Source organism: Varroa jacobsoni, unplaced genomic scaffold, assembly GCF_002532875.2.
Source record: "Varroa jacobsoni isolate VJ856 unplaced genomic scaffold, vjacob_1.0 scaffold_964, whole genome shotgun sequence".
In the NCBI taxonomy this organism is placed as follows: Eukaryota; Metazoa; Arthropoda; class Arachnida; order Mesostigmata; family Varroidae; genus Varroa; species Varroa jacobsoni.
This window is the reverse complement of record NW_019213866.1, coordinates 49,102-76,912: the sequence shown is the minus strand read 5'-3', so window position 1 is coordinate 76,912 and position 27,811 is coordinate 49,102. Positions and strand designations below refer to the sequence as shown.

Sequence of the window (27,811 nt, the reverse complement as noted above, 5' to 3'; positions counted from 1 at the left end):
AAAATAAGATTTGTTACGATTTAAGCTGTTTTTTTGGTAGGTACGTGAAAAATAAAGGAGTCATATTAAATAGAAAATTACAACAGAATTTGGTACAATTACTTTTATTATTATCAGCATTTTTTAACTTCCGCTAATTTTGCCTCCTTCCCCTTACTCGTCTTTGTCTTTCTTTGTTTATTGCACATTCTACGCTATCGCATTGCATACGGGCTTTCACAAAGGAAACCAGCCAACAAATGATCATCTATATACCGTAGGCCCCTATGCTCAGCTCTATAATTATTTGTAGTATTTCATCAACACCTGTACAATAATAGACTTTCCATTAGTCTTTTCTGTCTGTGCCTCTAACCTCACAATCTATTTCTTTATTTACTGTTATATATCTATCTTCAAATACGGTGCATCTCGCCAGGCGCCTATGCGGTCTGTTTTAATGTGACCTAGAAACGCGATAGGAACCGACTCGAGATTTGCCCTCCCCATTGATTTTATTCATAAATTTCTTCTGCTCCATCACGTTCCTTCTCCTACCCCTCGGTTATCCGGTGAACGGCAACTGAACTCAAGCAGGCGACAACAGGCAGCTTTTATACTCTCTAGTTACCTCCCCACATCGCACTTTTCAGATCCTGCTTTCATCTGTACGTGAGTCATCGCTGCGCCGATTAAAGGTGACGACAACAAGAGTGATGATTAGGAGATACGTGTTCGTCTATAGGTGTAAAGCGCAACAGCCTGCGGAGTGGGGCGGGGGGGGGGGGGGTAATGGCGTAGTGTACAGTTTCTCTGATAGTTGGCACCTCATAGTTGATCTTGTCGTCTCTCATTATTTTAGTGAAGTTACGGTAAAGGCGTTACGTACGAACACGACGGGATAATTTATCGATTTAGCGTATAACTTTTCCGATTTCAATGAAAGATTTTTTAGGTTTGTTATACCAAAATCTCGTCGTAATCAAAAATGTTACGTAATTTATATGAGCGTCACCACCGATATCAGGTTACCTACTTTTTGACTACTACTGGTTAGCTTATCTACCCTGCAGAGCAAAAATATAGTACAGCAGTTTTTTCGGAGCAGATATATCTGATGCCTATACCATTGACCCATATGTGATGAAACTCTGATGATGACGTTCCGTTTTTGGTCCAGTGTTACTGTAAGATAATATCCAGTAGCTAGAATTTTTGCTTGATATCGTGTCTCATAATTCAGTGAAACGTCTATTAATCAAGACGTGTACTATCTTCTTGGAATAAGGCTAAATGGTTAGCGGTGGTCGTCATGCGCTTGATAAGTCCTCAGTCCTTTCGACGTGTATGCTGTCTGGCCTTTGTTCGAGACAGCAAAGGGCAGGTTGCTTAGGGATGAACAGGACGGCAAAGCGATCCCGCTCGCGATCCTTCTGGAAGGCACTTGGGAAAGGAATGTACAATACGGGAAGGATCGCGAAACCCAGACGCGCATTAGGCAAAAAACACGACGTTGTCGGTATCTAGCATAGAAAATAAATGCTAGAGCATGATCGCTATAGATATCTTCACGGACAATCATAGATAGATCATAACAAGCCAATGCGTTAAGCATTTTTATGCTGTTTTGTACCTATGTTGATTTCAATCTCACTCTACAACGCGCAAACGTGGTACCCCAGTGGACTATGGGATATTCAACCTAGTCTACAAACCATTTCAAATGTTTTGCGCAACCCTTTTAACCGCTCAACACCTTGTATAGGTTGCGCTAGTTGTTATTGCGAATATACATCTGTGTAGGATCTGCTATTTCTTTCATATTGTCCTATCGTAGCTTTGTTGCCGGAGCTTTCTTTTGAAGAACCACCTCTATTGTAGTGAACAGCATAACTAAAAAGGTTTTTCATCTGAATAGCAAATCTCTCTGCTTTCCCCATCCACTGGGCGGAACACGCATCTATTTCCCAACGGTTCTCCCTTCTCCGAAGCAACCACCTAGTGCCGAACTCTTACTGATTGGCATTTGTTTATTACATATGGCAGAATGACGTAACGAATATATTCATTCCTGTTTCCGCTTATAGTGTTGCCTGCTGAGAATTAATCAGTCGTCCTTTACGATACCAATTCCCTAAGAAATCACGTGTGACGTTTGTCACGCTAACGTTTTTTCTTTATCGTGCTCGATATATTTACGTTAGCTTTGTCTATAGTTCGCTTTTTTTTTGTTCTTACAGAATATCAATAGCAAATGAGTTTGCGCTCTTCGTTCTGCTCTGCCTCTCAGACTACGTTTGCTCCAAAGTATGCTACAAAAATAGATAGCTCATGGTTAGATACATACAATGTCTCAGTATCGTCCTTCTCATTATTAGACGTCACTCGGTTCATAGATCTTTTGCTGCATCACTTTAATCCGGTATTCGTTTTCTATCTCCCCATGAGAATAAAAATAACAATAATATTACATATCTTATATTATCATATACATACATACGGTCAGGAGGTCAGGAACGAGCGTTATCTGCAAAAATGGCGCGCAATCGTCACCGTACTATCGAATCATCATCGAATACTTAGAGCCTTTTGTTCGATTCTCACTCCCTCGAAAATATGTCTTCCGATCACCCAAAAAGTTACATGCTACACGCCACCAGAGCCACTATTGCCTGCATAGCCATGGTGTTGACCTAAAGCAAAAGCAGTAACAGTTACGATAATGGCGAAATCACACCCACAGTTAACAAATTCAATAGTGTTTCTTTGTTAGCATCTGTCGCTCGGCTCGTTGTTGTTCACCCTCTCCTTTTTTTTGTTTATAAATAAAAGAAGATTCGAAAATGAAGGAAAGTCAATCAACATTTTCTAATTGATTTCGTTCTTTCCTTTACAATTTATGTTCTTGTGATGTTGTGCACCACTACGTAGCAGCTTATGTGCCCTCGTTGTAATAGCAATATGTAATAATTTACATTACGTATTTACGATCGCGAGCATCACAGCGACATAGCGTGACCAGGCTCATGTAACAGAAACGTACCTCTGATTTTCGTCGTCGACGATTTTCCTCAACCTATCGCTTGACTGCTGCTACTAGTACCTCACGTTAGCTTTCCGTCTTGAATAAATAACCAACAAACCCCTTTGTCTTTTTTTCTAATGCAAAAAAGCACTCTACACAATATGTCGATATGAACAACCCTTTTGCGCACTGCCACAACAAAAGGTTCGCTTTTTCCAACGTATCTTACAATTAAATATTTTCTAACACTCTAAAGTTAAAGTGCCAGTGCACAATGCGATTCTGTTCAGTACGTTCAATGACGATTTCAAAGCCCACATAGTAAATGAATCCGGCCTTTCCTAATCGAGCAGTACTAATTACCTGCTCAAACTATCTACATATGTTCTACGAGCATGCATCCGATGCCACCAGTTCATCTCTTCATCGATATTCCACCATGATCGTTAGGGTACCTCTCTAACCGTTTAACACGACTTTTTTTTTGTCGTAACGAAATACTAATGTGACCTCTGATTCGACGGTGAGGAAACGACACGCTGGAACTTCGATCGACGGGATCGTCTAAATTCATTCGTTGTGGTCAATGGATAGCTGTTACTATATCTCGGCTTCCTCTAATCTCGGCCACAAAAACGCCGATGCCTTTACTACATGGGTTGAACATTGTAAAGCAGCTCGTCAATCTTGTAGGCCGGAGTATGCGGCGGCAGAAGACGAGTAAGAACTTCTTTGAGGAATAGACCGCTCACGCCTGGACACGCCAGTTCCGCGCGCTCGAGATCCGTCCGAAACTCCTCTAGTACAGTCTTAGACGTGTTTTGTCTACGCTCTATCGATGACAAAATTGGCACAATTGCCTTCCCTGTGAATGATATACATCGAGAAAGCAGATCATTGAAAAAACTACATGACAACAAAGTTTCCTACCCTAACTCACTTCGATATCGCAGTTGGCTAAGACACTATATTGATTAATGCAAATTAAATGATTTCCTTCAAATGCTGCTGATTAGTCAAAAGCTTTTAGCAGTCTATAACGATACTTACCACTTAGAACTGACGTTTTGGTGGGTGGAGGCACGCCCTTTGTGGGATGTAAAGGTGTGGCTAAATGTGATTGGGGCGTTACAAGCGGCCGATCCCTAAAAAAACATACGCAATAGGTTACTGAGTACTTCAGCGGTGGCTTTAGTCAAGCACTAAGCGCATGTTCTGTGTGGGAAATGACTATTGTGGTTTTAGTTAAACTAGAAAAATAAAGCAGCACCAGGAGGCAAATCAGTGCCCGTGCGAATGAAGTAGGTTATCAAGATGAACTAGATGTTCCCTGAACTATTGCTAGCACACAAATGTCAAAAAAAGGCAACACAAGGGCATTTCTGTTAGTTTATTTCGAGGCTAAGTAGCGTCCACAATGTATACTCTAATATTTGTGCGGTTGGCGAAAAAAAGCAGCATCATTCTCTCACGTAACATTCGGCTAAGTGTCGTAACTTTGCGATTATTCAGATTATGCTATGTTTGATCAAATAGCTTTTGCTTAAAGGGTTCTCGAATTCTATTTAGACCGATCACCACGACTCGAAGTATGTTACTTAAGATTTTTACTTATAATATGAGCCCGTACACATACCGCTCTCTGTGGTCTCTATCACGTACAGGCGACGCAATAGCTCTCTCGCTAGGTCGCTCCTTCACCGGAGAAGTTACAGGAGCTCCCGGAGGAGCGCCAAGTCGTTCTCTTTCTCGCTCGATTCTTTCCCTGTCTACCCTATCTAGCTTCGTCATCAGCGGTATCTGCTTTTCTTTAACAGGCGAAATCATTATCTTGGGCTTGTCTTGCGATACTATTCCGTTACCACTAGGTCCGCCAGTAGGGCTTCCACCAGTAACGCCCTTCAAAGGAGAACCGAGTGAGGGAGGGCCCATTTTATCACCAGAAGGTAAATTCTGCCTCGTAGGTGACCGTAACGGAAGAGCAGATGATGGCGAATGTATTGGGCTATGCGCGCCTTGTGTATTATGGGCTGCAAGAGGCCCAGTTGAAGGCGCTCGATCTGGCGAAGTCATTCCACTCCCTACGGAATGTCGGTTACCGATCCGTGTACCGTTGGGCCCATTCTTAAAGGAACAGAAACAAAATATGTACACAAAACCAAAGTCATATTCGATTTATGGTATTGCGTGTGTCTCAAACCTGTCTTTATTCAGCATGCTTTTTAAAGATCATTGAAAAAAAAAATGCTGAAATGTGCGGTGAACACCGGACAAAATGGAATCGCATGATATACACTACATGTTCAGTAATACTACTGAACTGGAACGGATCTTGGAAAGGTTGCTAATTCGCCTAATGTGCAACTTAATAAGGACATTTGACATAATGATTAACTTGATCAAAACGCACCTCTCGTAATTCTCGTAGAGGTGGGGCATTTTCCCGTTGGCCATGATGTTGTTGCTGAATCGTTTTAAGTTCGGTTTTCGCTAACAATGGACCAGATGACGCGGGCTCAGATGATGCCAGGGGCGAACCAGGTGCTATGGTAGGAGGTGCAGGATTCTTGATAGTTCCTAAGTCCCAGCGAAGGGACTTCCACGTGCCACCGGCATCTAAATCATTGCCGTCCGATCCACTATCGCCTAACAGAACAATGATACAAGTGATTTAAACTAATATTATTTAGATACTGCAAAACTTAGACTTCGTTTACATCGTCAGAAGTATGCACCCGGAGTCTACAAATACAACAATCCTATACAAGAAACGGATTTCCTAACTCCTTTCTTCCCATGGCCTTTAGGGGTTGCAGCTGACCTTAGATAGTCATTAGTTATGAATTGATGTGAACCGCAAATACGAATTCTCACACAACTGTTCGCCACTTACAACGGTTTGTGAAGATTTTCAAAATAAAGTTTAATGGCAACGTCCTTGTGTTAGTTTCATTCATTGTTCCGCACATATCTTTGCGTCACGATTTGCAGAGGGCACTAACCGTTGAAGTGCGGATGATGGTGCTCGTTGCCATTGTCTGAATCATTATCAGAATCAACGTTACTCTCGCCGCCGTTTGCTCTCCACATCTTATACTTGTCGATAAGGTCAATTAGATATGAGTTCTTCTTTGCCTTCCGCACAAACGGGTGCTTGAGAAGATCCCGAGCGCTAGGACGATTTTCAGGTTCTTTATTAAGGCATGCCTCAACGAATTCCTGCAAGGTGAACATTTCACTGCAGTTAGGTAAGGCTATAGACGAGTCAGACGAAACAATGAAATGCGTTAATTAGCTAATTAACCCTTACATTATCAACACTGAAATACTTATCTGGGTGCCTTTTGTTGTATTGCAAGTACACAGAGGATGTAAAAACTATACATACATTTCGGCTGACTTCTGTTAACCTATGAGACTATTTGTGCATCCGTCAACGATAACTAGAAACAAGGAATAGTAAAGACCATTCAACTGCGCCGACCTTTATTGCTGAACATGTGCTCAATGAAATGTGCATCAGCGACCTCAAGATCAGAAAAATACATAAAATGACTTCAAAAGGTCAATGGTAGCTATTCCCAGTATCCTAAATACTACCTTGAATGGTTTAGTATAGTTGCCGGTTAGCTGTGGTGGGTTATTCTTGGGTATAAGGAACAGAACCCGCATGGGATGCAGTTCTGAATTCGGCGGTTCTCCCTTGGCTAGCTCGATTGCTGTGATACCCAAGGACCAGATGTCAGCTTTTGCATCGTACGCCGACTGCTTAATGACCTAAAAGAATCCAGAATTGTATTAACTGTAATTTATGCTAGTTGGTGAAAATTTCAGATAAGCAGGCTTAATTTTAGACGATATTGGTTGATCAAAAAGAAAACGACAATATAGTACGTCTGTTACCTCTGGCGCCATCCAAAAGGGTGTTCCAACAAAGGTATTTCTTTTTGATGTAGTAGATGTGAGTTGCCCTGCTACGCCAAAATCTGCCAACTTTACGTCGCCCTGCTCCGACAACAGAACGTTTGCTGCCTTTATATCACGATGCAACTTTCTCTCATTGTGCAAGTATTCCAAGCCTTTCAACACCTCCCGGAGAATGATGGCTATGGCAGCATAAGTAGGACGAATTTAATTAGAAGCTTCACCATACCAAATCAGCAATACATGTAATAGTTAAATGTAAGCAGGCGTTTATTGGACATAACAAATGATGTAATACATAATCATTAGTGTCAGTAATTCCAAATGCCCATGATTTTTAACGCCTTTTTCGTCTAATTTAGAAAATAACTATCACTAACATTGCCCTGCTTTATCTTTTCAGAAGCTAGCCTTAATCTGTTATGCAAGGCTCTAGAGACTCCCACGCGAAGCTTATTGATTTCCCAGTGTTTCAAACGGGAATTTTCATGGTTCAATATGCCCGAGGCTGGTGCGCTTTGGAGACTTGCATTGTGTGACACTACAAAAACCCTACAGGTATGTCACATCCGATCACTGCACCGCTTGTCCTCACCTATATGTAGTTCTTCGAAGCGTGCGGCTTTCATGAGGTCGAGAGCGCTGCCACCTCCGAGATATTCCATTATGATCCAAAGTTTAGAAGCCCGAAGGTACGATCCGAAGTAGCGGGTCACGTACGCTGAATCGCATTGCGATAAAACCTACATGGTTGGCCACAGGCCATAGATAGGACGAAACAATAATCACATCTTGTCAGAAAAACAAAGTATCGGCCCTGAACTGATAACGAACACTTGTAGCTCAAGCAATACTTGCAGGGTCACCTTTTGGACTCACTGTACTTCGCATATTACTAACTGTATGGTGGTATTTATAATTACGTGTTTTACAATTTCAATTAAAAAATGGTCATACAATTAATTAACATCCCCAGCATTGGGCTACAAGTACGCTTCTATTGGTATATGGTATCGTATTATGAAAGTAAATTTTTGTATACTGCAGCAACAGTAAAACGCGTGTATTATACACAATTTCAGGAACTCAATAAAATGACTGATTAATTGCACAACAATAAACAAAAACAAATCTTTGCCCATTGGGGAAAAAGACCAATACACTCAGTGTTAGACTAAATGTTATTATTATAATAATAATGCATTATTGCACTATGTTCTCTTTGCCGTAAGGCTTTTAACACAGTTAATACAAGACAAATTCAGCTACACGGAGCGATGATTGGAATTATACTTTCTATATTTCCTTTGTTTCCACATCGCCTATACTGCATCAACTGGCGAAGTCCTCTTCGTTCGCCGGAAAGTGCATCAGTTTATGACTAACAGTAAATAAGACAAGTACATATCCCGTCAGTAAGCCAAACGGCCTATCAATATATAATAGAAAGGGACTAAAAGAAGGCCAAACGAGACAGTGGTCTATTGCGTTTGTATTGTCTGCAAGCATGGCGGCGTGATTCAACAGGCACATTATGATCAACTGGTACAAGCGATTTTGCGACTAATACTTGATCGACCTCGCGTGAATAACTGAACAGCCGGCAGCGCATCCAGTGCCTTCCTCAAAATGATATCGGTCTGCTCAATGAGGTTTGCAGTGGCTCTGTTCTAGTCGATTCCAGCAACAATTCGCTTACTCGTTCACCACTTGGTGCCTTCGTGGTTTCACTCGTCGTTCTTCAAGCGCTCCTAAATCGGTCACAATTTGACATAGGGCCGAATATAGCACTAGTGGTTTCGCTCCGCAATCCGCACATATCCACTAAATAGCATACCACCCTTATTCGTAATTAGCATACAAAGCACATTCGCTCTTTCTCTAACGTAGACATCACAAACAATCCATTGCTGCTGTAAACCGCCATGTTGCCATAAAACGAAGACCTTCACGTAAGCTATCGTCTTGCCAAAGCGATCACAACGGGGATCGACCTTGTCAGTGAAAACGGTCACACACCAAATAGCTCGGTTTAGCTTTGCCATATATTCACATATTACATGAGCGCCTCTTCTAATACTAACAAGAAGGAATTGTCAGTACAAAGAATCGATACTTTTTTGTCGGTAACAAAATAACTATAAAATAGGGCCAACGGCTAGGATACAAGTATTGGCATAAAGATTCATTACATCAAATCGCGTTTGGCGCATAATTGCAATCAATGATGGCGTACGTCTCAGGGTACATGAAACCACTGAAACATAATTGAGCAACGAAACATTTCAACTATCCACAGCAGCTTAATGAGTTCCCTCAAGCTTTTCGTCACCGCAAGTGTTACCATTTTTTTTTAATAAAGGATACTTTCCAATATCTGTGTAACGCTTCGCCTCTTTACCGAAACTTCTTAGTTACCAGTCTGACTTCAGAAATGGCCGTGGTTAGCCATTAACATTCCTTAGTTCATCTTTTTGTAGAATTATTGGAAAAGAACACCTGATGTTTCACTGTGAAATACTAAAATTCAGTTGTAAAGGCAACAGGTTAGCTGACGGAGAAAAATGTAACTCTGAAGTCCTTCACTTTTGCAATTTTTTTATAATCAGCAATTACGTGACGGTATAAAATAGAATAGGATAGCCCTGTTTGTATCTGCATTTGGAGTTAACGAGATACATGAATACGGCTTTTTCCACAATTAATCATAACAACACAATCAAGAAAGGCGAAACTTCTGACTTGAATAGTAGCATCAGAAAAAAATTCTGAAACCGCGTGAACATGTGCATTACATTTTCTTTGGTGTACAAGTCGTTGCTATTGGTCTTACCTGTATCTCCTGCTGGATATCCTCAATCTCGTCCTCTGCCTCTTCGAGGTCTATGATTTTGATGGCCACGACCCTTTGGCTCCTTCGCTCGATCCCCTTAAACACCTCGCCGAATGAGCCTTTGCCGATTCGCTCCTGTTGACAATAACAGTAAAAAACTTCATGATAAATTCAATGGGTAACTAACAGCTACTCTTTTCAGCCTGCTGTGTTAAAAATATGGATTTCGATATAATTCCAATTGTCAAGCGTACTTAAAAACAGCGCCGCCTTACTATGGACTAATTATTCTTCCAACTGACCGCAGGAGATTTTATTCTGATCGCAACGTACTTTTATTATGAAAATCTTTTTATATAGAACACTAATAAATATCACTTGATTTTCTCTAAAGATAAAACCAAGTTTGTGTTCTGAATAAAATAAATCTTTGTATTACAAACATCAAACTACGTACATTTCTTAAACTGACGAGCGCAATGCAAAATTGCCTCTACGCAATGTGAGATCCAAATGCCGATTGTTAACCGCGAACATCTACGGGTCTGAATGAATTGCTAACAATCAGCTTTTAACAGAATTGGTTCCCTTTTCGCAGCAGCGTACTTGTTTCAACTGCTTGTTGGTAGGTGGACTAAATCGAACACAAACTTCTAGATATTGTCTTGATACGTAAGCATGTATCAAGAAGGCATCGCTATTGCCGAGATCCCTACTAACGCCACACTCAATCGTAAATTGAATTTCATATCATCGGGCGATGAAGACAGCTGCTGAGTCCGTCTGTCCTGCAACTGCGAATTCTTACAACCGTCGAAAAGTTTACTTGACTCAAATTTAATTTAACGTGTTTACAGGGTCTTTCCAAAAATGTGACGGCAATACTTTTTGTGTTTAGATTTACTGTGCGCAGACGCACGCAGGAGGCATGATTACGCCGTAGCGGCATACGTGGGTCTGCCTTAATGGGCAATGTCAGCAAAGGTTACAAACGCTGACCTCTACGGAAATTGGCGAGCAGGCACAGCACTAGGGGCACACTCGCCTCTTAAACGACTGTAGAAAACCTATAGATTCACTTACCTGTTTGCTGAAAAGGAGCTCGGGGTCGGCCCCCCCGGCTCCCAGCGAGGCCATCTTCCTTCACCTCCTCAAGTCCGGGCCCTACCCAGCCGCCCAAAGGCTCTCACTAGAACACGAATGGAGAAAACAAACTTAATATTATTAGGCTATTTTGTTTTATTCCATTACACCTAAAGTTTAAGTAGTTTGTACAGATGCCATACTAGGCAAACTAACAAAAAGTAGTTTGATAAGAAGGCATCATAATTGCAATTGCATGTTTGGGAATCTTAGCTTGCCACGGGTTCCTTAATGTTGTCTGGTTGAGACACCCTCTTGATCCCACTGCGCAAATATAATAGATTAATAAAGCAGTGAATTTTGAACCGATAGCTTATTAAGACGATACTATTACCGGTATTAGATCATAGCATAATTGCTATTTCACTAGGTATGAACATTGTATATAAAATGCCAATTGAATATTGTTGAGTGTTCGGATAAGCCAATCATAAACTCGTACCTCTGATCGACTAGTGGGTAGAATAAATCAATAAATTGGCAAGCAGTTTACTGCTAAGCTTGACCATCATAAAAATAATGTTCAAGTTTAACTACGGTGGGCTAAATGGGTTCCCATACTACTCATAGTAGAAGCAGACAGAAACAGCATCCGGTCTATTAGCATTTAATTCAGCATTACGCTACACGCCGCAGCTGCAAAATTGCCATACATTATGCTTCTATCGTGCCGATCGCATGCACTGTTTTGCACTTGGCTGAATTTATCCATCGTTTCAACTACTGTTATGTGATCAGGCAGAAGTCTGTTCTCGTACGGCACTTTCAGAGTTCGGTAGAATCGGAATTTACTTGAGAGGAAAAGGTGTTTTAACATCTGACAGGAACTCTTCAATTTTGCTTATCAAGAGCTTTTCAAGTAGGTACAATTTTCCCTGCAAACGAAGATACACAATGCCTTAACAGCAACTAGCCTGCTAGATGTCAAACGCTAGCTACGCAGCTCTGCATGGACAGCTGCCTATCACCTATTGCTCGTCGCTATGGCTCGTCGCTACCGTACCCCGTGATAGCGCAATGCGTAATGTGTTTATCTGCTAAACTTAGGAACACGTGACGATCTAAGTTCGAAGTCATTCACTCTGTCTGTCGGAGCCAGACACTCTGTTTCGCGCCGGGAGCCAGCCCTCCGCTCTGAAGTAATGGCTAACAACATGAATGCCAAACACAAAGTAAAACAACCATTCTTGCATATATATCCGCGTCACAGCGAGCGTCTATTAAGTGTGGCCAAACTCTAAGACATCCGACAAACAAAAATCTGACAACCATCGCTTGTTTAATACAGCCTCAGCTAAGAGAACAATGTTTGTTTGCAGCCCAGAAGATACCAGCCCTCTACTAATTTATCGTACTAAATCTAGTCTATGTTAAACTGAAAATCTGACGAAGTATCGTACCTTTGTGCTTAGTTTCCCCGTTCACTTCAGCAGATGTACGATACATGTTGACCTGATTCATGCGACTTCCGTGGCCTTTTAACAATTGGAGAATAATGACTAAACCGATCGCTTCGTCTGACCCTGTTCTATGAGCCAAGCTAATGATGACAATCATAACGTCATAATTGCCTTTGTTTATATCATGTTCAAACAAAGCGGCGATGCTGCAACTCATCCTAGGTCAATTCGGTTGTTTTCTGCTACTAAATTCGATAAAAGACATCTTTTGAACTGCCATAGAAATACTTTCGACGCGCTGAATTGAATAAGTCCACAGCTAGCTGTATGCGTATTTCAATCATATATAATAACAAATAGTATATAACGTTTTTTCAACCGCTGCGCTATCACACGCAGTCTGCGATTAAGGTGTACGACGTTTTACCGTTAGGATTTAAAATGTGCACAAATCAAGTAAGTAAGCGGCATTGTAGTTTCAAGCGCCAGCGTAAACCTGTATTTCGAAATGTTTATTTTTTTTTATCACTGCAGTTATTGTTCATATGAGCAATGGATGATATTCATTAAACGTAACTATGGTATGACTTCGCTTAGCTCATATCAGCTACCTTCGAAACTGAGTACAGGATAGTGTCACTTCGATTTTCAATTAAACTCTTCGTTCCATTAAATTCATTTTCTTTCGCTATTGCGCAGAACGGATCGTCATTTATCGTCTGGATGAAGGGCGTCAAAAGGAAGGCCGCATTAGCGTCCCAGCGGTTAGCAGTAATCATGTTCTTACACTGCCATTACGCTGTGACTCAGCGTATAACAAATTTTTCATGGACAACTTCTCCCAAACCGACGCAGCATTATCCGCTGCCAGTGTTGTCTTGACTTTATTCTTACTAAGTACGAATATAATAAATGGCATTTGGTCGTGTTCTTCTCAAGCCAGTGATACACTTACCTAAAACACTTTACAATGTGACTATATGTTATCGACTGCTACTGCAGTTATTGCTTTAGGTATAGAAAGTTATATTTCTAAACCTAGAACCTCTCCGTCCATAGGTCAAACGGCTCGGTAAAAAAGGTCCGATCCAGGCAGTTTCGTTCGATGCTGTCATCTTTCTTCATAGGACAATAGACAGAATTTACGCCTCCGCAATGCTAAGACACGAACGAGCTACCATATGCGTACAACACACCGCCATCCACACCACCGGCAAAACAGTGAAAACAAACCGACAACAACAGCGATAAATTGTCAGTTCGAAATTCAGTTGACGTCTATCCATTTAGTCCTCAATCGCACTCCTTGAGAAAAGGACGATGCCAGTGAAAACGTTACCAAGTATTAACTTAAAAAAGTTCGCTAAGTACTGAAAAATAAATCGACACAATATTGGACATCAGCGGAAACAGTAATGCAAGAAGCGACAGAGCTGGAACTTTTTTGTAGAGCTGACAAAGAGCTACTAACAGAGCCGTGGACACGAGCACACACACACACACACACATCAGGTCGGTCCATACACGGGAAAAAATCAAATACAGTTCTACCTTCTCAGACAAGCTTACACGAAACGATCTATCGAATAGCTAAATCTTTAAGCATCCTTCTGTTTATCGATCCTTCACCTAGGACAACTGTTTTAAATGCTTTGCCTCCTCGGAGTGTTATTATGCTGTCTAACCTCATAAACATGATATGCTTCGTGTGAGAAAACTTTTGTTTTATCGAAAATGGAAGCTCGAAAGTTGCTTGATAATTTGACGTTTAGGTTTCTGCAAGCCATACAAAATTATATCTTCCTAACGATGACTTCCAACCTGGGGGTACGTAGTAAGCAGTTCATAGTATTGTCAAAAAGAGTGGAAATCGATGTAATTACTATTAATACGATAAAAAGAGCTGTTAAATATATACAATATACCACGAGTTATTCTTTATTACATATCATTTATATAACGTATGACAAATTTAGTGACATTAATGCAAAAACTTATAGATGAGGTTTCTTATGAAAAAATAATCAGATTTAAACTAGTGACCGTACGAACGAAAGAAAGCCTAAGCCTTTCTTCACAATCGACTTAACCTATCGTTTTAGATTATTAGATTTTCTCAAGCCGGTGATAGCTTCAGTTTAAAACGAGCGTTTCTGAGCGTTCTTTCTTAGGCATTCAAGTTCAGGTTGTGAGAGAGTAAAGAACGCTTTATCCACTGTCCACTATCCATATCTGATTTGGTTTTTTAGAAACTTGCTTCAGATATTCCCGTACCACTAAATCCTCTATAGGATTTTTTCATAGCACAAGTCGCAGCTGAAATTGTTGACCGTCTTTTTAGCGCAATATGGCCAATTACTGCCCTACTATGGACTAAAATGGCAAACATAGTTTACTACTAAAAAACTTCACTCACACCCAGATTCACACACAATATTCACAATGAGAGATACAACCGACCAAACACGTATACCCAAATGTGTACGGTATCTGAGCCGCTGTGTAGCGTACGTGATCATCTGCGATCACGTCGTCGAAGCAACTCATCATAAAAAACGTTTTCATGGCAGCTCTCATCTGTCTGTACGGAATCAACTGCTTCCGTATCGGTGGTGTGAATCAATAGCCTAGCCACGATAGAAAAAAACGCGCAGATAACTTCGACTTTTCCCCGAAAATGTTTTGGTCAATATTCGAAATTTCGGATCGTCTGTTTTACCCATCGCGTCCTCCTGCCTTTAGCTGACCTGCTGCTGCGATCGCAGCAATAACAATGTGCTAGCAGCCGCCGGCGATGGAACGGCGTCCCGTTGCAGTGTACTATCATCTTAAAAATGCACATGATCAACGGATGAGGGCAACAACTAACTAACGTAGCTTGACTGCTAGTGCTGTTGTAGTTACTGTCGAGTCCCAACGGCGTTAGCAGCAACGAGCTCTGCAGAAGTTGGCTTCTGCTGCTATGTTTCGTTGTGGTAATGTGGCACATGTGGGCGGGCGAATAAACCAACAGGAACGGACGGACGGGCAGATAAGGCCCGACAGACAGGCAGGCAGGCAGGCAGAGAACGAGAACTGCTGTTGGTAAATGGTTGAAGGGCCGCACCACCGGCGCCATAGAACCGCGGTCGCCGTCAACGTCGTCATCTTTGCAGTCTTCGGGTCGGCGGGAGCAGATGGTGGCCACGACTCAACTTCACCGTGGCGCCCACGGCAGTCCTGCGCGGCTTCGAGAAGAGAAAAACAGAAAAGGAGGATAAGGAGCGTAACGTAACGTAACAGGCTGCGACTGCACAACAGGGAATGCTGCTCTTGCTGTTGGTAGAGGAGAACAAAACTGAACCGTGCAGCAGACGCAGCAACAGCAGCTGTACTAGGCACTGTGATGCAGAGCTAAGCGAGCGAAGCGGGGTAGAGTAGGATAGCGGCACAGAATCGCGACGGAAACCGCAACGTGCGACAGGCATCGGATGCAGAGCCGTCCGTATTGCTAGCGCCGCCGTTCGGTCCCAGGAACGGCCGCGGCATTGGTCCATCAGTCCACTGCGCCACCAGCTACAATGTGCTTAGCGCAGTGCTATTCCGTTGTCATCCTTCCGTGATTATGGGGCCCTATCACATAGCTGGAGTCGTGCAGGAGGAAGAAAGAAAACTGAATGGCGTAATGCCACTGCTATTGTCACTGTCGTTGTTACGTTCTGTGTTGTGCCTATCTATCTTTCATGGTTTGGCTGGCCGCTCGGCCACCCGCCCGTCCAACTTTGGCTCCCGCTCTCTCCATATGCATTTCTATGCATCGTTGTCAGTGTGACAATATGGTCTTTGACAGAGGCTGCTCCTGTCAATGTAATAGTTACACTGATAGGCCGTGGATGCAAGCGGTTGACCGGGTGACGATGTAGCGCGCATCTAGTCACTTACAATGTCAGCTCGCCGGGATTCACGTAGTTCATTTATAATCGCACCGTGTCTGTGTATACGCTACTGTTGATACACTGCTGCCGCAGCGACTATAGCAAGCGGCATCGGTACGGCTATTGATAACGGTAGCTGCCACAACACCGATCAATAAAATAACTATTATTATTAAAAATCATACTATACCGATAACAAGATTAAGAACAATACGCCACAGACGACGATATGACAAATAGAGCAACAAAATTGCATTATGGTGTTGCGGTGGCCGTTTGGCTATAGGTGATAGCGCAGTGTTGCCCCTCAATGTGGCAAAATTCCCATAACTAGCTCATGGAGAAGCCGCTTTAGGAAAGGTAGTAGAGACTAGATTACAACTATTGTAAATTATACACTAGGAGGCTACATTTTCGGTGTTTACGTCAAACCGCGCGAACACACAGTAGTTGTTTGTCCATTAATACCCTTCTTACTGCCGTAAGTAACGCTTTCGTCTCGTGCTGCTGCTGCTGCTGCTGCTGCTGTTGTAATCTGAACGACACTCAACGAACGCTGCTGACCACAATAACAACAAAAGCAACAGTCACAATATCTTGATGTTATTGTTTTAGTGAACTCATATCCATCACACCTAATTGTGTACGTCACCGTTTGGATGAAGAGGATCAGGGAGAGGGGGAGAGGGGAGAGAAAGGAAGCGAAGAGGTTAGGGGCTACTGCAAGCACCGTATTGTGCAAATCAACTACATATGTACACGCGAATATATGTAAATGGTACATGTGGAAGCATACCGCTATTCCTTCCGTAGTTCCATTTCAAATTCAGCTACCGTTAACGGCATTGTAGCAGTTACTATCACTAGCCCACAGCAGTTACTCTTGCTGCCACAAACGCAGGTCTAATCATTTGCCCTACACTCGTTTTTTTGTGCTGTTTGTTGTTCTACTGTTAAGCTTTGTTCGCACAGATATCAAGAAATCTTATGCAGAGCCAAACGAAGTAAAGGGTCAGCGGCATACTCGTGAACACAAATACGTAAAGACAAGATCACCCACTAACGACGTCGCCGCGTTCGTAAATCATCACAATGGCAGCATCAACGGCGCACCGGTGGCATTATGACAGTGCACCCGCCGCACTTATTTAACAGTTGGCCCAAAAACACCATCGATGCGTTTACAACGATGACAATAATGGTCATAGCAATAATAAGAACAACAGTAAAATATTCAACCATTAATTGTGTTGTCATTGTATCAGTAATATGGCTAAGCATTGATCCAACAAGACAAACCACAACGGCAACGGCAGCAGCAGCAGCAGCATCAGCAATAAAAAACATCTAAACGTAGCGCGAATGTGTACCATCGTCATCTATTTTCATTCTGTATTTAAGAATAATCTTTGTTCATCGGCAGTGCGGATTAAATAGCCCTTAGATATGGGTCAGACAGCAGGGCGGTTCGTCGTTGGGAACAGCTGACACGAAGTCATCCCGTTGTTATAACAACTGACAGCACTATACATAGATACGCAGCTCTTCTCTGAGTACTGCTAGTACTTATTCCTACATCTAGAGATCTGAAATGAATACTGAACGAATTTCTCGGACTCTGCATTGATAAGGCTGTAGTGTGATCGGTAATAGACAGCCAGTGCTTAATTACTACTATATGTACTGACAGCCCCCGCTTTGTCTTGCACAGGCCAGCTAGATACAATAGGTACGTATAGTACAGGTTTATAATTCGACCATGGACGGCGTAAGCTAAATCCACGAGTGCTCAAGTTCAAGTATCGGCTTTAATGCCTACGACGTACAAAATATCTGTACTTGAGTTTGCCTGGTCACATCCATAGATACTGTACCCTACAACTAATAGTATTAGAAATAAGAACAAAAAAGCCATTCTACTCATTTGTGTGGAGACTATCATATACAGTGCTCGTCGAAGGGCCTAAGTGCGCCAGGCTTTACTCAGGGTAGTATTATATTTTATTGGCAAAATTCATTCTCGGATGTGCCTGTTACTCAGGCTTTGCTACACGGATATACATCCTCACGGAGAGAAGGATAGAATATAGTAAGAGACAACAACAACAACAACTGGAACCGCATTAGCACAGTCCAACCTGGCTGCCGCGCTTTTTAAGAAGCGAAAACATCACACTGATTTTCTCATTATCGCGTAAAATTTGTCCACGGACTGCTATTCCAAAAACTTTAGGCCCGTTTTTAGCCTTAATAGGTATGTCGCAGCTTCTGGCATCCAAATTGACCCAGTTGAATCTTTAACTGGATGCTGCCGCTGCTGAAGATGCAGCTGCACCAGCAGGAGTCGGCCGAACAAGCAAGAGGTGCCTATTTGCCTCTATTAGTCGTTTTGAGTCCACCAACATTCATAAGTGACAGACAACACAAATGAAGTACGAGAAAGCTTTACCTTATCATGAATGGACCTACGGCCATCAATTGGAAACGGCTACTATACACAAAATCACAGTTAACTGTCCTTCCATCTACCAATAACAATTGATTTAAGGATGAGCTAATCGTGACAGACGCCTGGAGATCAACTATACTGATCTCTACACGGAATGACTGACCATAAGCTCATTGTCGGCTAGTTCGTTGGTAGATAATCTGACTGAGTCAGATCCTATGGCTGTCGTCGGATTCAACCAGTAGCAGGGTACATATTCATAGTCAGTAGTTCTATTACCACATACTGAAGCAGAAACTCACTCTGAGTGCCAGTATCTCTTCTTACCTAGTTACTCCATCGTTAGAGGGGCTCCGGGCCAACAGAGAATAGTCATGTCAATCCTGTCACTTTGTTCACACCAAACGCACACTGCTGTTTGAACGTCAAGAAACTCACACCTTAGCTAAAAGCAAAGAAGCAAAATTTCACCATCACACGGACACGAACCCAACAACCGACCATTGAATCTACGTGCAAAGCCAAATGTTGTGGTGACCGAAGCGCCGAAGCCCACTCATAGAAGCTATGACCCTCCTCTAATCGACAACGCTTGTTGAGGCGCGAAAATTCGAAAATATTAAAACTAAATCGTTACTTTATTCACCTACACACATACAGCATGCTTTAGTACCTTTTTTTAAGGTCGCGGCTAGTTATTAGCACGCTTACTCTACTTGAGATTCATCTGACTGCGTAATTCTAACATTATTGTTAGGGCACCAATTTAGTTTGAATTTCGATTATGTGAGTTAGCCCGCACGCTTCTGTTGTTTTTGATACTTTTAACATTAAACATTTTCAATAACTCTGTATTGAATCAGTTTCGCACCTGAAGACGCTGCGTGTATCAAATGCGTAAACAACTAAGAGCTTAGTGAGAAGTTGCTAACTAGCTCTATAAGCGTAGCAAGCTCCTTTTGATCTAATAGCGCTCAACTTCCCCCTGAATGGTCGAACGTTGCAGTTGAGATTCTATTCAGGTTTTAGTATATTCTTCAATAAACACAGAATCTTATGTAGACTCTGAAGCCACTGAAGGATTCACGGTCCTCTACGAACTTCTGTCAAACCCATTCATACAAGGTTTCAACAATTTCGTCCATTTTCACAAATTTCGTCCACGGGCTTTTCGCTACGCGCGCATGATTTATACAACCGCGATCGTAATTGTACTTCGCAGTAAAAAAAACTCACAACATCAAAAAAAAATATACCCACCCTGTCGCATATATCTGGAAAAAAACAAATCTGTAGGACAAGGAGGAGTTTGCTTGAACGACGCTAATCAATCAACCAAAACTTGTTGTAAAATTGGTCACCGTGATAGTAACCATAGACAATAACTGAGTGAATAACTTTTACAGAGTGAACTAACAGTCGAGTGGAGCACCATGCATTATCCTCTATCTTAAGGGAAAATCTTAAGAAAAGCGATATCTGAGTGGGGTTAGACAAGCCGCCTCTTCAAGATGGTGACGATAATTTGTCACCAGGTAGATTGACAGTCAAATACTGAACTCGTGTTTGCAAAACATATTATTCGAACCGTCCGCTGCACTGAACAATTGCCTATACGATAATTTTACACTACAATGGCACGTATCATGTGCGCGTGACAACGCTGAAATTAGCAGTTGTGTTATCGGTGCGATTTCCCACTTTATAATTACCGTTTTGTAGTGTATATCATCCACGAAGGGTTGCAATGATTAAAAGGGATGAATAGCAGGTTCAAATGTTAACACGAAGCTTCCTCCTAAAAATCTAAGAAGTTAAAGATCATGCTTAAGGCTAGTCGGCGCCGGGTTCCGACAGGTGGATTTTCCAGCTGCCCAATTTATCCGAACCGATCGGTATGAAGTGGGTAGATATCGAATTGATAAGATACCGATAAGTGACACGTCGTGTTTTTGAATCACACCGAGAACCCACTAAGCAGCAGGATCTGCAGTTTTGCTGAGAAAGTCAGCTTCAGGTGGAGGGAAGCAGGTATAACTGTTTACTATCTTTCTCGGAAAGATAATGTCACTTTGACTAAGAAACAGTGAGGTAGGCCCCAGTGTTCATCGGGTCATTTTTATTCAGTTGTTGCTAGGGATGATCAGCAAAGGTCCTTAAATCGACAATACGGTACAGCAGCCAGCCTTCTTGAAGTGGCAATCCAGGTGGGCGGGGTTCTTCGCCTGTCTTCCGTGAGTAGGTTCGTAATGCCGTACAACGTAGTGATTACAAGCCCGAAAGGTCACTGCGCAGTCTTGGTCTTTAAGAGTGATCTGTCGACGTGAAAGGCGACGCCCGCTTGGGTTGAGCTGGGCTGGCACAAGAAATTTAGGATACCGTTACCGATCAAGTGTCTTAACCAACGTCCGCACTGAAGAAGGGTTGCATGAACCGGATCAGAAGCGTCTGGCGCAGTTGTTGCGTGATGAATTCGGATATTTGTCTAGATAACCGAAAGAACTTCTTAGGACGCGTCTCTTCACCCATACGATTTGCAAGGAGGGTCAACCCCCATTGTGCTCATACTTCCATCGGGTTCCTTGCATAGCGAGTTTACATCGTGAAGAAGGTACACCAAGTGGTGGAAGATAACCTAATCGAGAATTCTCCCGGCCTTGACTTCGTCTGTCATCCTTGCAAAGGAGAAGGGTAGCTCGTTTTAGCTCTGTATAGACTATCGAATATTAAACGCGGTAACAAAAAAAAAAACGTCTTCTCATTGATCGATGACGCTTTCCACGATTTTTGGGGAGTGCCCGAGCATTTTATACGTTAGATTATAGTGTTTTCCTGAATAGTCGAGGAATACTTGCATCACCTTCGGCAGACGCTTTACGTTCTTAGTCTCTGTGTGGTCTATTTACACCTAGGAGCGTCGGGATGTGCATTGGCTGCGGAAAAAGCTGCATACTTTGGTCTTAGGGTCTTTACGCAGCGCATCTTTCTTGACCCAGACAAAATAGGGACTATAGGTGCCTTGCAACTCTCTACAACCATCCGGAAGCTTTCTGATGCCAGTGCGTGTGTTGCTGTACGGCTTGTTGGACTATCAGATTTTCTGTCTCCCCAACAAGATTTATTTATTTCTAGCTGTAAATAAGGCCCTCACAAACGGGCGAGTTTTGAAGTCAAATGAGTTGAAAAGTGTCTGGCGCGATACGGTTCTCGTCCAGTACAAAGGAAGTACATATGCCATCACGCGCAAAAGCCCGTGTAAGCAGCCGACTCTGGGCTCAAGTGCCGACGTAGCATTTATCAAAGTTCAGACGTTGCATCTGTACCTGTATGAGAAATGCTTTACGGTGGCCATCAATAGCGGTGCGTAAAAGTGCGTGCAAGGTAAAGGAGACTTCTGCTCGAGGTTTATCTAATGTCCTTGGGATTTTCTTGGGGTACGATTTCAAATACTGACATCAAAACTGCACGGCAAACTTGAACGCTGACGCCCTATCGCGTCTACTCGTTGCGACGCTTCAGAGCAAAACCATGTATCGTGACGCTAAATACAACGCATCAACTGGCAAATAAACACTGGGCTCCCCTGGTAGTCAAGTTTTAGAGAAGTTGTTCAGCTATTCAAGAAGAAAAATCGAGCAATCCTTATGCATTATTATTTCGAGTCCCGAAGTCTCCGAAGGCTCTTTCAACGATAGGCCAAGCTGCCAAGATCATCCGCGTTTAACAAGGACCCTCCGCTGAGTGATGACCTACTACTTCCCAGGAGGGTAGAGTATCGGATTTCGGAAGTATACTGAAGAATAAGGCCGAGCTATAAGGTCCCCTCTTTCGAACAAAGGGAAAAATCAAATATGGATCCCAAAAAGTAGACTTTCGGTTCGCCTGAGGTCAGTTGTCAGAAAGTGCACCGCGGGTATGCATTAGTGAACTGATATATCAAATTATACGTTTTAATGACTTGTTGAGCAAATGTAGGTCATACATTTATTGCGATATAATTTTGGAAAAACAGAGACTAAGTTTTTCCATTTAATACTTAATAAAATCCAGGTAAATTACACAAATGTTATTGCATTTTATTTTTCCGTCATCGTTGATTTAGGTTTGAGTAACTAAATTCATTATGGTTAGACATGGTGAGATTAGATCCTGGCGCCCTAGGTAAAACTGGATCCATATTATAGTTCATTTAGGAAATACTCATTTCGATGTAGACTAGCTACGATGTCACCAAAGAATCATGATTCTTCTAAAAGTTAGACGCCTAAGAACAAACAAGATTGATATTAAGCGAAATGTCAACGAGAAGCTGCTTTTTGTGTATTTTTCTGATAAAATGCAGCAGGATCTAAGGAATGACGTAAGTGGGCGTAAGGCTGAACTAATATGAATAGCTTGCGTCCATTTTCGCACTGGCCAAAGCGCACTGTAACTAGACGGAACTGAATATTTTTCTAAGGGCTGGAAACATTTTGGTGCCTATATCCCAGTAACTTTCCACATGGAAGACCAGTATTTCATGAGCGCTGCGTATGCGCATAAGTGTGGGTAACCTATCTGTGTTTACAAGATAATTATCCTTAGACCTTGTAGGCAACAAGGTCTGGTCCGATCCAAGTGCGTTCCCTTGATAATAGCCCCCAAAAAAACGTGAGGACATATCATATAGGTAAATAAAAAGCTTGTGTACATCACGCTTAAATTTTTGCTATGTAATATATAATGGGTTGAATAAATAATATGTTTGCAACAGGCGGAGTCCTCATTTTGTTTTCACATAACACTTAGTTTTGAGTTTCAGTCATACGCTACTTTTTGGTGCTTACTCGATTACTGAAATCGCACAGTCGTATAATCCAGTGATGACAACAAACCTAAAACAGGACATAACCGCATGCGATATATTCTATATATATTTATGGTAATTAAAAGAATTTCGTTAAATTTTCATTAAGTGCAAGATTTATGCTACCAACTTACAATTTTTTTTTCAGTTTCCTGTATCTATTGGTAATTAACAGATTGTATTACAGTCAGCAAATATTGAAACTAAATCGTTGACTATTCCAACGAGTCAATCGTAACAATAAGAACCCAGTCTAAAAAAAATTTCGGCGACCCTTCCCAACTCTCGGACAGAAAGCCTAGGCCCGATACCGTATGCACCTTCGAACATCGAAATCTTCTAAGTATCTCGAGGACAAACCTACCTATCAACTGATATTGGTGATCGAAGTCTCGAAGTCGTTTGTTGAGATTATTTTATGCTGAGGCAAGCTCTTACCCTCAAGGTAGTGTGATTATTGTCTGTCCCCTTACTCGAACGTTTATTACGTCCAAATACGTAAATAATATTTCGATTTTCAGGTTCGGTGTTACCGTTGGGCATGAACGTTTCAGCCCACTGGGCTACAAATTTTTAGAGTTATCAAACAAACACCTCGCAGCTGCACGATCACACAGGCAACGAGTGTGTCCTGTCAAAACACAAAGGTCCTGGTGGTACTTTGGAGCTCCAACAAGAAAATAAGACCTCACGAAACTGCTAGATTTGTCCTTCTGTAGTAAAAAGGCCACGTTTAGTATTTTCTATACAATAGAGTTTTCGAATAAAAAAGAGATCTTTATAAAAAGAGATATCTAGAGCAACTATTAAATTATCAGAAAAGTGTAGAATTTTACGATAGTTCAAGGCTGTTCTGTATAAACTCGAGTTAACTTTATATGATGCCCGCCAGCCTACATTACATACATTGACATTACTCTAAACCATTCAGCCCCATAGTCTCGGCCATGACGTAGCTAGCTACTCCTGCTAATTATCATGCTTCCTCATTAGTGCTTTAAAGATGTCCGAACCAGCATGGTTGTTTTCCAAATAAACTTAAATATTGTTTAATAGCCTATCAGCAGCAATAAGGATTCATTGATCAAATAAATCCAAAAGGTCTGAACATGAAGACGGCAAAAGTATTCGGATGATATAAGTATACGCACGTATTAACAATACCCGTAAACATTTTTGCCATTCTGAGCGTTCGGCTACTATTGTTATTTAACAGACGTTTCTGTCTAGAAAAAGTTCAGTCATATAGTTTAAACTTCTACGTTTTACAAGCAGTACGCTTTACAAATCATTGCTACCATAAAATTTCCATAAAACCATAGAATTTGGTTAACGTATGGTATGGTAGAGTCAAATGCTGCAGCCATTATCGATTATTCGACAATAGTCGAACTAAGGTTAGGCTTGACAGTAGCTGTGATTCCGACAATTGATAGAGGGTTTCGGCATGAAACAACTAACGACGCGGTGGGTATTCCGCCCACTTGCCCCCAAAGAACCTCAATAGTCGCCACGGAATAATTTACAAATTCTGGTCGAGTTTATTGACGATTGAGCATATCCACGAGACATAGCCCAGAACGATGGTTTTCCGCTTCCAAAGGCGTCACATTTACAAACACGTATTTTGCAGATTAAAACGCCAACTACTGTTTCAACAAGTTGCCGGAAAGAAGTTTATAGAATTGCAGGCAAATGCAGAAAAGGACGACTTATGTTGAAAGCTTTTCAGAATGGCTAACCAGCTGAAGCATAGCAGACTGGTATGAATGAAGTCGAGTCTTAAGGCAAAAGATTATGCCGGAAAGGGCTGATTACTTTGCATAAAGTAAAACTAAGCCCAATCGTAATTAGGTCCAGAATTTGATCCTGATTAGCTTCAAGCACGACTTTATAACCGGTCATGGTCAATTTTATTCATTTCTAACAAGCAATCCATACTTCGGAACTTCTTCACTTGAAATCAATGGCGGTCGTAGTATCCGTTCTGGTAAGTATCGATAGTAAGTTTTTTTTTTTGTTTTCGTCTATTATTTGTATATCTACAACTCGACGTGAAACCACGTTTACGACGTATTAAAGGGTCGACGCTACAGCCGTTTCTGATGATCGCCAAACACAATGTACAACCATAATTATGTATAACAACGATTTGAATAATCGAAATGTAGGTAACGAGGTAACATGCCGATACTAACGTAGTTACTACCTCAAACAATCAGTCAAGATTTACGTATTCGTCAACTTGCCATCATTCCCGCCAGTGTGGTCCCGTAAACATCTAATATATATATATTAGTGACTTACTCCACACCTCAAGAGTACCCCCAAGGAACAAAAATTGGTGTTTGAGCAAATAAAAAAAACAACAACACGTTTAGTCCTAAGCTATCGAATTCCAGACCTAGAATGGTTGGCCTGTTTGTTGCCATTCAAGCCCAATTTATATATCATACCCTTACATATATACATACATCTCGCATTTAACTAGCAGTAAATTTTTTTTAGTGTTCTTAATTAAAACAAAGCTCTAATCCTTATAGAAACAAAGTTCGATAAAGGTAGTAAATACGAGACTTCGGATCTCAGCTCTGATAATCTGTTCGTCACACTTCGCATGGCTAATAATTGTTGTCGCAATGGCAATAAAACGAATCAGAAGATCACAATGATACGACGTCAATTCGTGACGATTCGGTACTGAGAAACCAAATTGAAAATACGACGCGTGCTTGCCAGGGCCTGTATGAAAATTGTGAGCTGCTTTTTACCAGTCGAAGCCCTCAGATCGATCTGCGCCAACTGCCGCGAACAAACAGTGATAAAGACTTTTTAGTTGCACACATAAATGCCGCAATGCATTGCATATGTTGAGAACTAGCCTAAAAGAGTTCCACGGTCTCTATGAACGACGACTAATTTTAGGCTGGATTCTACTTGAGCCAATTTCTTGACAAACCCATAACTGATTTCCATAAACCAATGGTAAGAGATATGATTGGAATTTTCGTTCTCCTGGCATTACGTGTCGCGCACCCCCGTTCTGTTCTCAAATCACCAGTCAGAGTAGATCTTTTCAATAGCTGACTCGTTTCTATACTCTTCGGCTATAACTGATCGTGTCATAACGGGCCTGACGGATTGGTAAATGTAATCGAGTAGGTCCTGGAGTGCATGAGAAAGGTTCTCCTTAACATAACTACCATCCTGGACGCTACGATGCTCCCCCCGCAGATTGGATCCTACATTTTCCGTTACATGCTATTCAGAACCACTGAATGTTGCTGTACTTGATCGTAGTGTCGACAGTGACTTCTCGGACTGCAAAAGGCAAGGGATAGATAATGTGAGCCTTATGATATGACATAAATTTGAAATTAATGAACTTCTTGTACCCTCTTGCAAATAGTCTCCACCTCTTGCTCCGTTAGAGCGCACTCGCCATTCGCAGCCGTTATCTTATCATAGGGCTTAGTTGTAGTTATTACATAGTGCTAATAGCATTGCAGATAAATCAATAGCTAGACAAATATAGGTAGAGCGAAATTAGGTTAAGATATCGAAAAAAAAGTATATCCCCCAACAATGCTTGGGAAACCGGCATTCTTTTTAACTGGTATTGAAACAAAAGTGTTTATGTTTATGTCGGCGTCATTTACACGAAGTTAGTGGTGCTGGGTGACAGGGTACGAGTTGGTTTATTGACTGAAGGACGTCTAATACGCGTCAAATACGATTCATACTATTTTACCTATATTAATTATGGGCTTCACGTGCTAATGATTTAATCGGCAAGAAGTCAGCAAACGTCAACCTCAAGAAGGTCCCTAAATTCAAGTGAGCCTAGAGGGTGATAGCAACCTGCCCTTTCAACGTTTTTGATTTTGTAATATATTTTTAGCGACTACATGCAAGCTACAACTTTTCCAATAGGTTTTTTTTCTCTGCGAACGTAATCCTGGCTACTAATCAGATAGGTGTATTCACGGGTAGTGCGCGTCAAAGTCTACGACGTTGTTGTCGTAGTCGGAGAAGTAGCTTCACGATCTTTTCAGTCGACTCACTTGAAGTCGAACAGCTGATCAAGAGCCCTAACGATAACAGGACCAACAACTGAGATAGCCTGAGCATCCTGTGTACCCAGTCTGTGCTGCACCGTTTAAAAGGCCGCAGAATTGTTGTCGTAGCCGACGCCATCCTCGCGATCTTTCATCGCGTGAAAACACGTCTGAAGGGAACCAGAGAAAGCGGCAAAACAGCGGTGGCCCGCGCGTCTATCCGTCCGTCAGCGGCTGATG

The 27,811-nt window shown here is 41.9% G+C and overlaps 1 protein-coding gene across 1 annotated transcript; it reads right to left on the bottom strand.

The window, feature by feature from the left end:
- Positions 1-70: 70 nt before the first annotated feature.
- On the bottom strand, positions 71-19,192 carry GckIII (Germinal centre kinase III). Its single transcript, XM_022841965.2, has 11 exons — positions 18,995-19,192; positions 10,845-10,950; positions 9,762-9,896; positions 7,524-7,671; positions 6,908-7,110; positions 6,605-6,781; positions 6,007-6,223; positions 5,415-5,650; positions 4,641-5,128; positions 4,055-4,149; positions 71-3,869 (listed from the first exon to the last, which is right to left on the bottom strand). The coding sequence occupies exons 2-11, from the start codon at positions 10,896-10,898 to the stop codon at positions 3,655-3,657; spliced, it is 1,968 nt and encodes a 655-aa protein (XP_022697700.1). The 5' UTR covers positions 10,899-10,950; positions 18,995-19,192; the 3' UTR covers positions 71-3,654.
- Between the last annotated feature and the right edge of the window lie 8,619 nt (positions 19,193-27,811).

Excerpts from the sequence above, each read along its gene's own strand:
- GckIII (XM_022841965.2), bottom strand. The coding sequence starts at position 10,898 with ATGGCCTCGCTGGGAGCCGGGGGGGCCGACCCCGAGCTCCTTTTCAGC. Across the intron at positions 6,782-6,907 it reads CCTTTTGGATGGCGCCAGAG|GTCATTAAGCAGTCGGCGTA; the intron begins GTAACAGACGTA and ends GGATTCTTTTAG. Across the intron at positions 5,129-5,414 it reads CTCTACGAGAATTACGAGAG|AATGGGCCCAACGGTACACG; the intron begins GTGCGTTTTGAT and ends TGTTCCTTTAAG.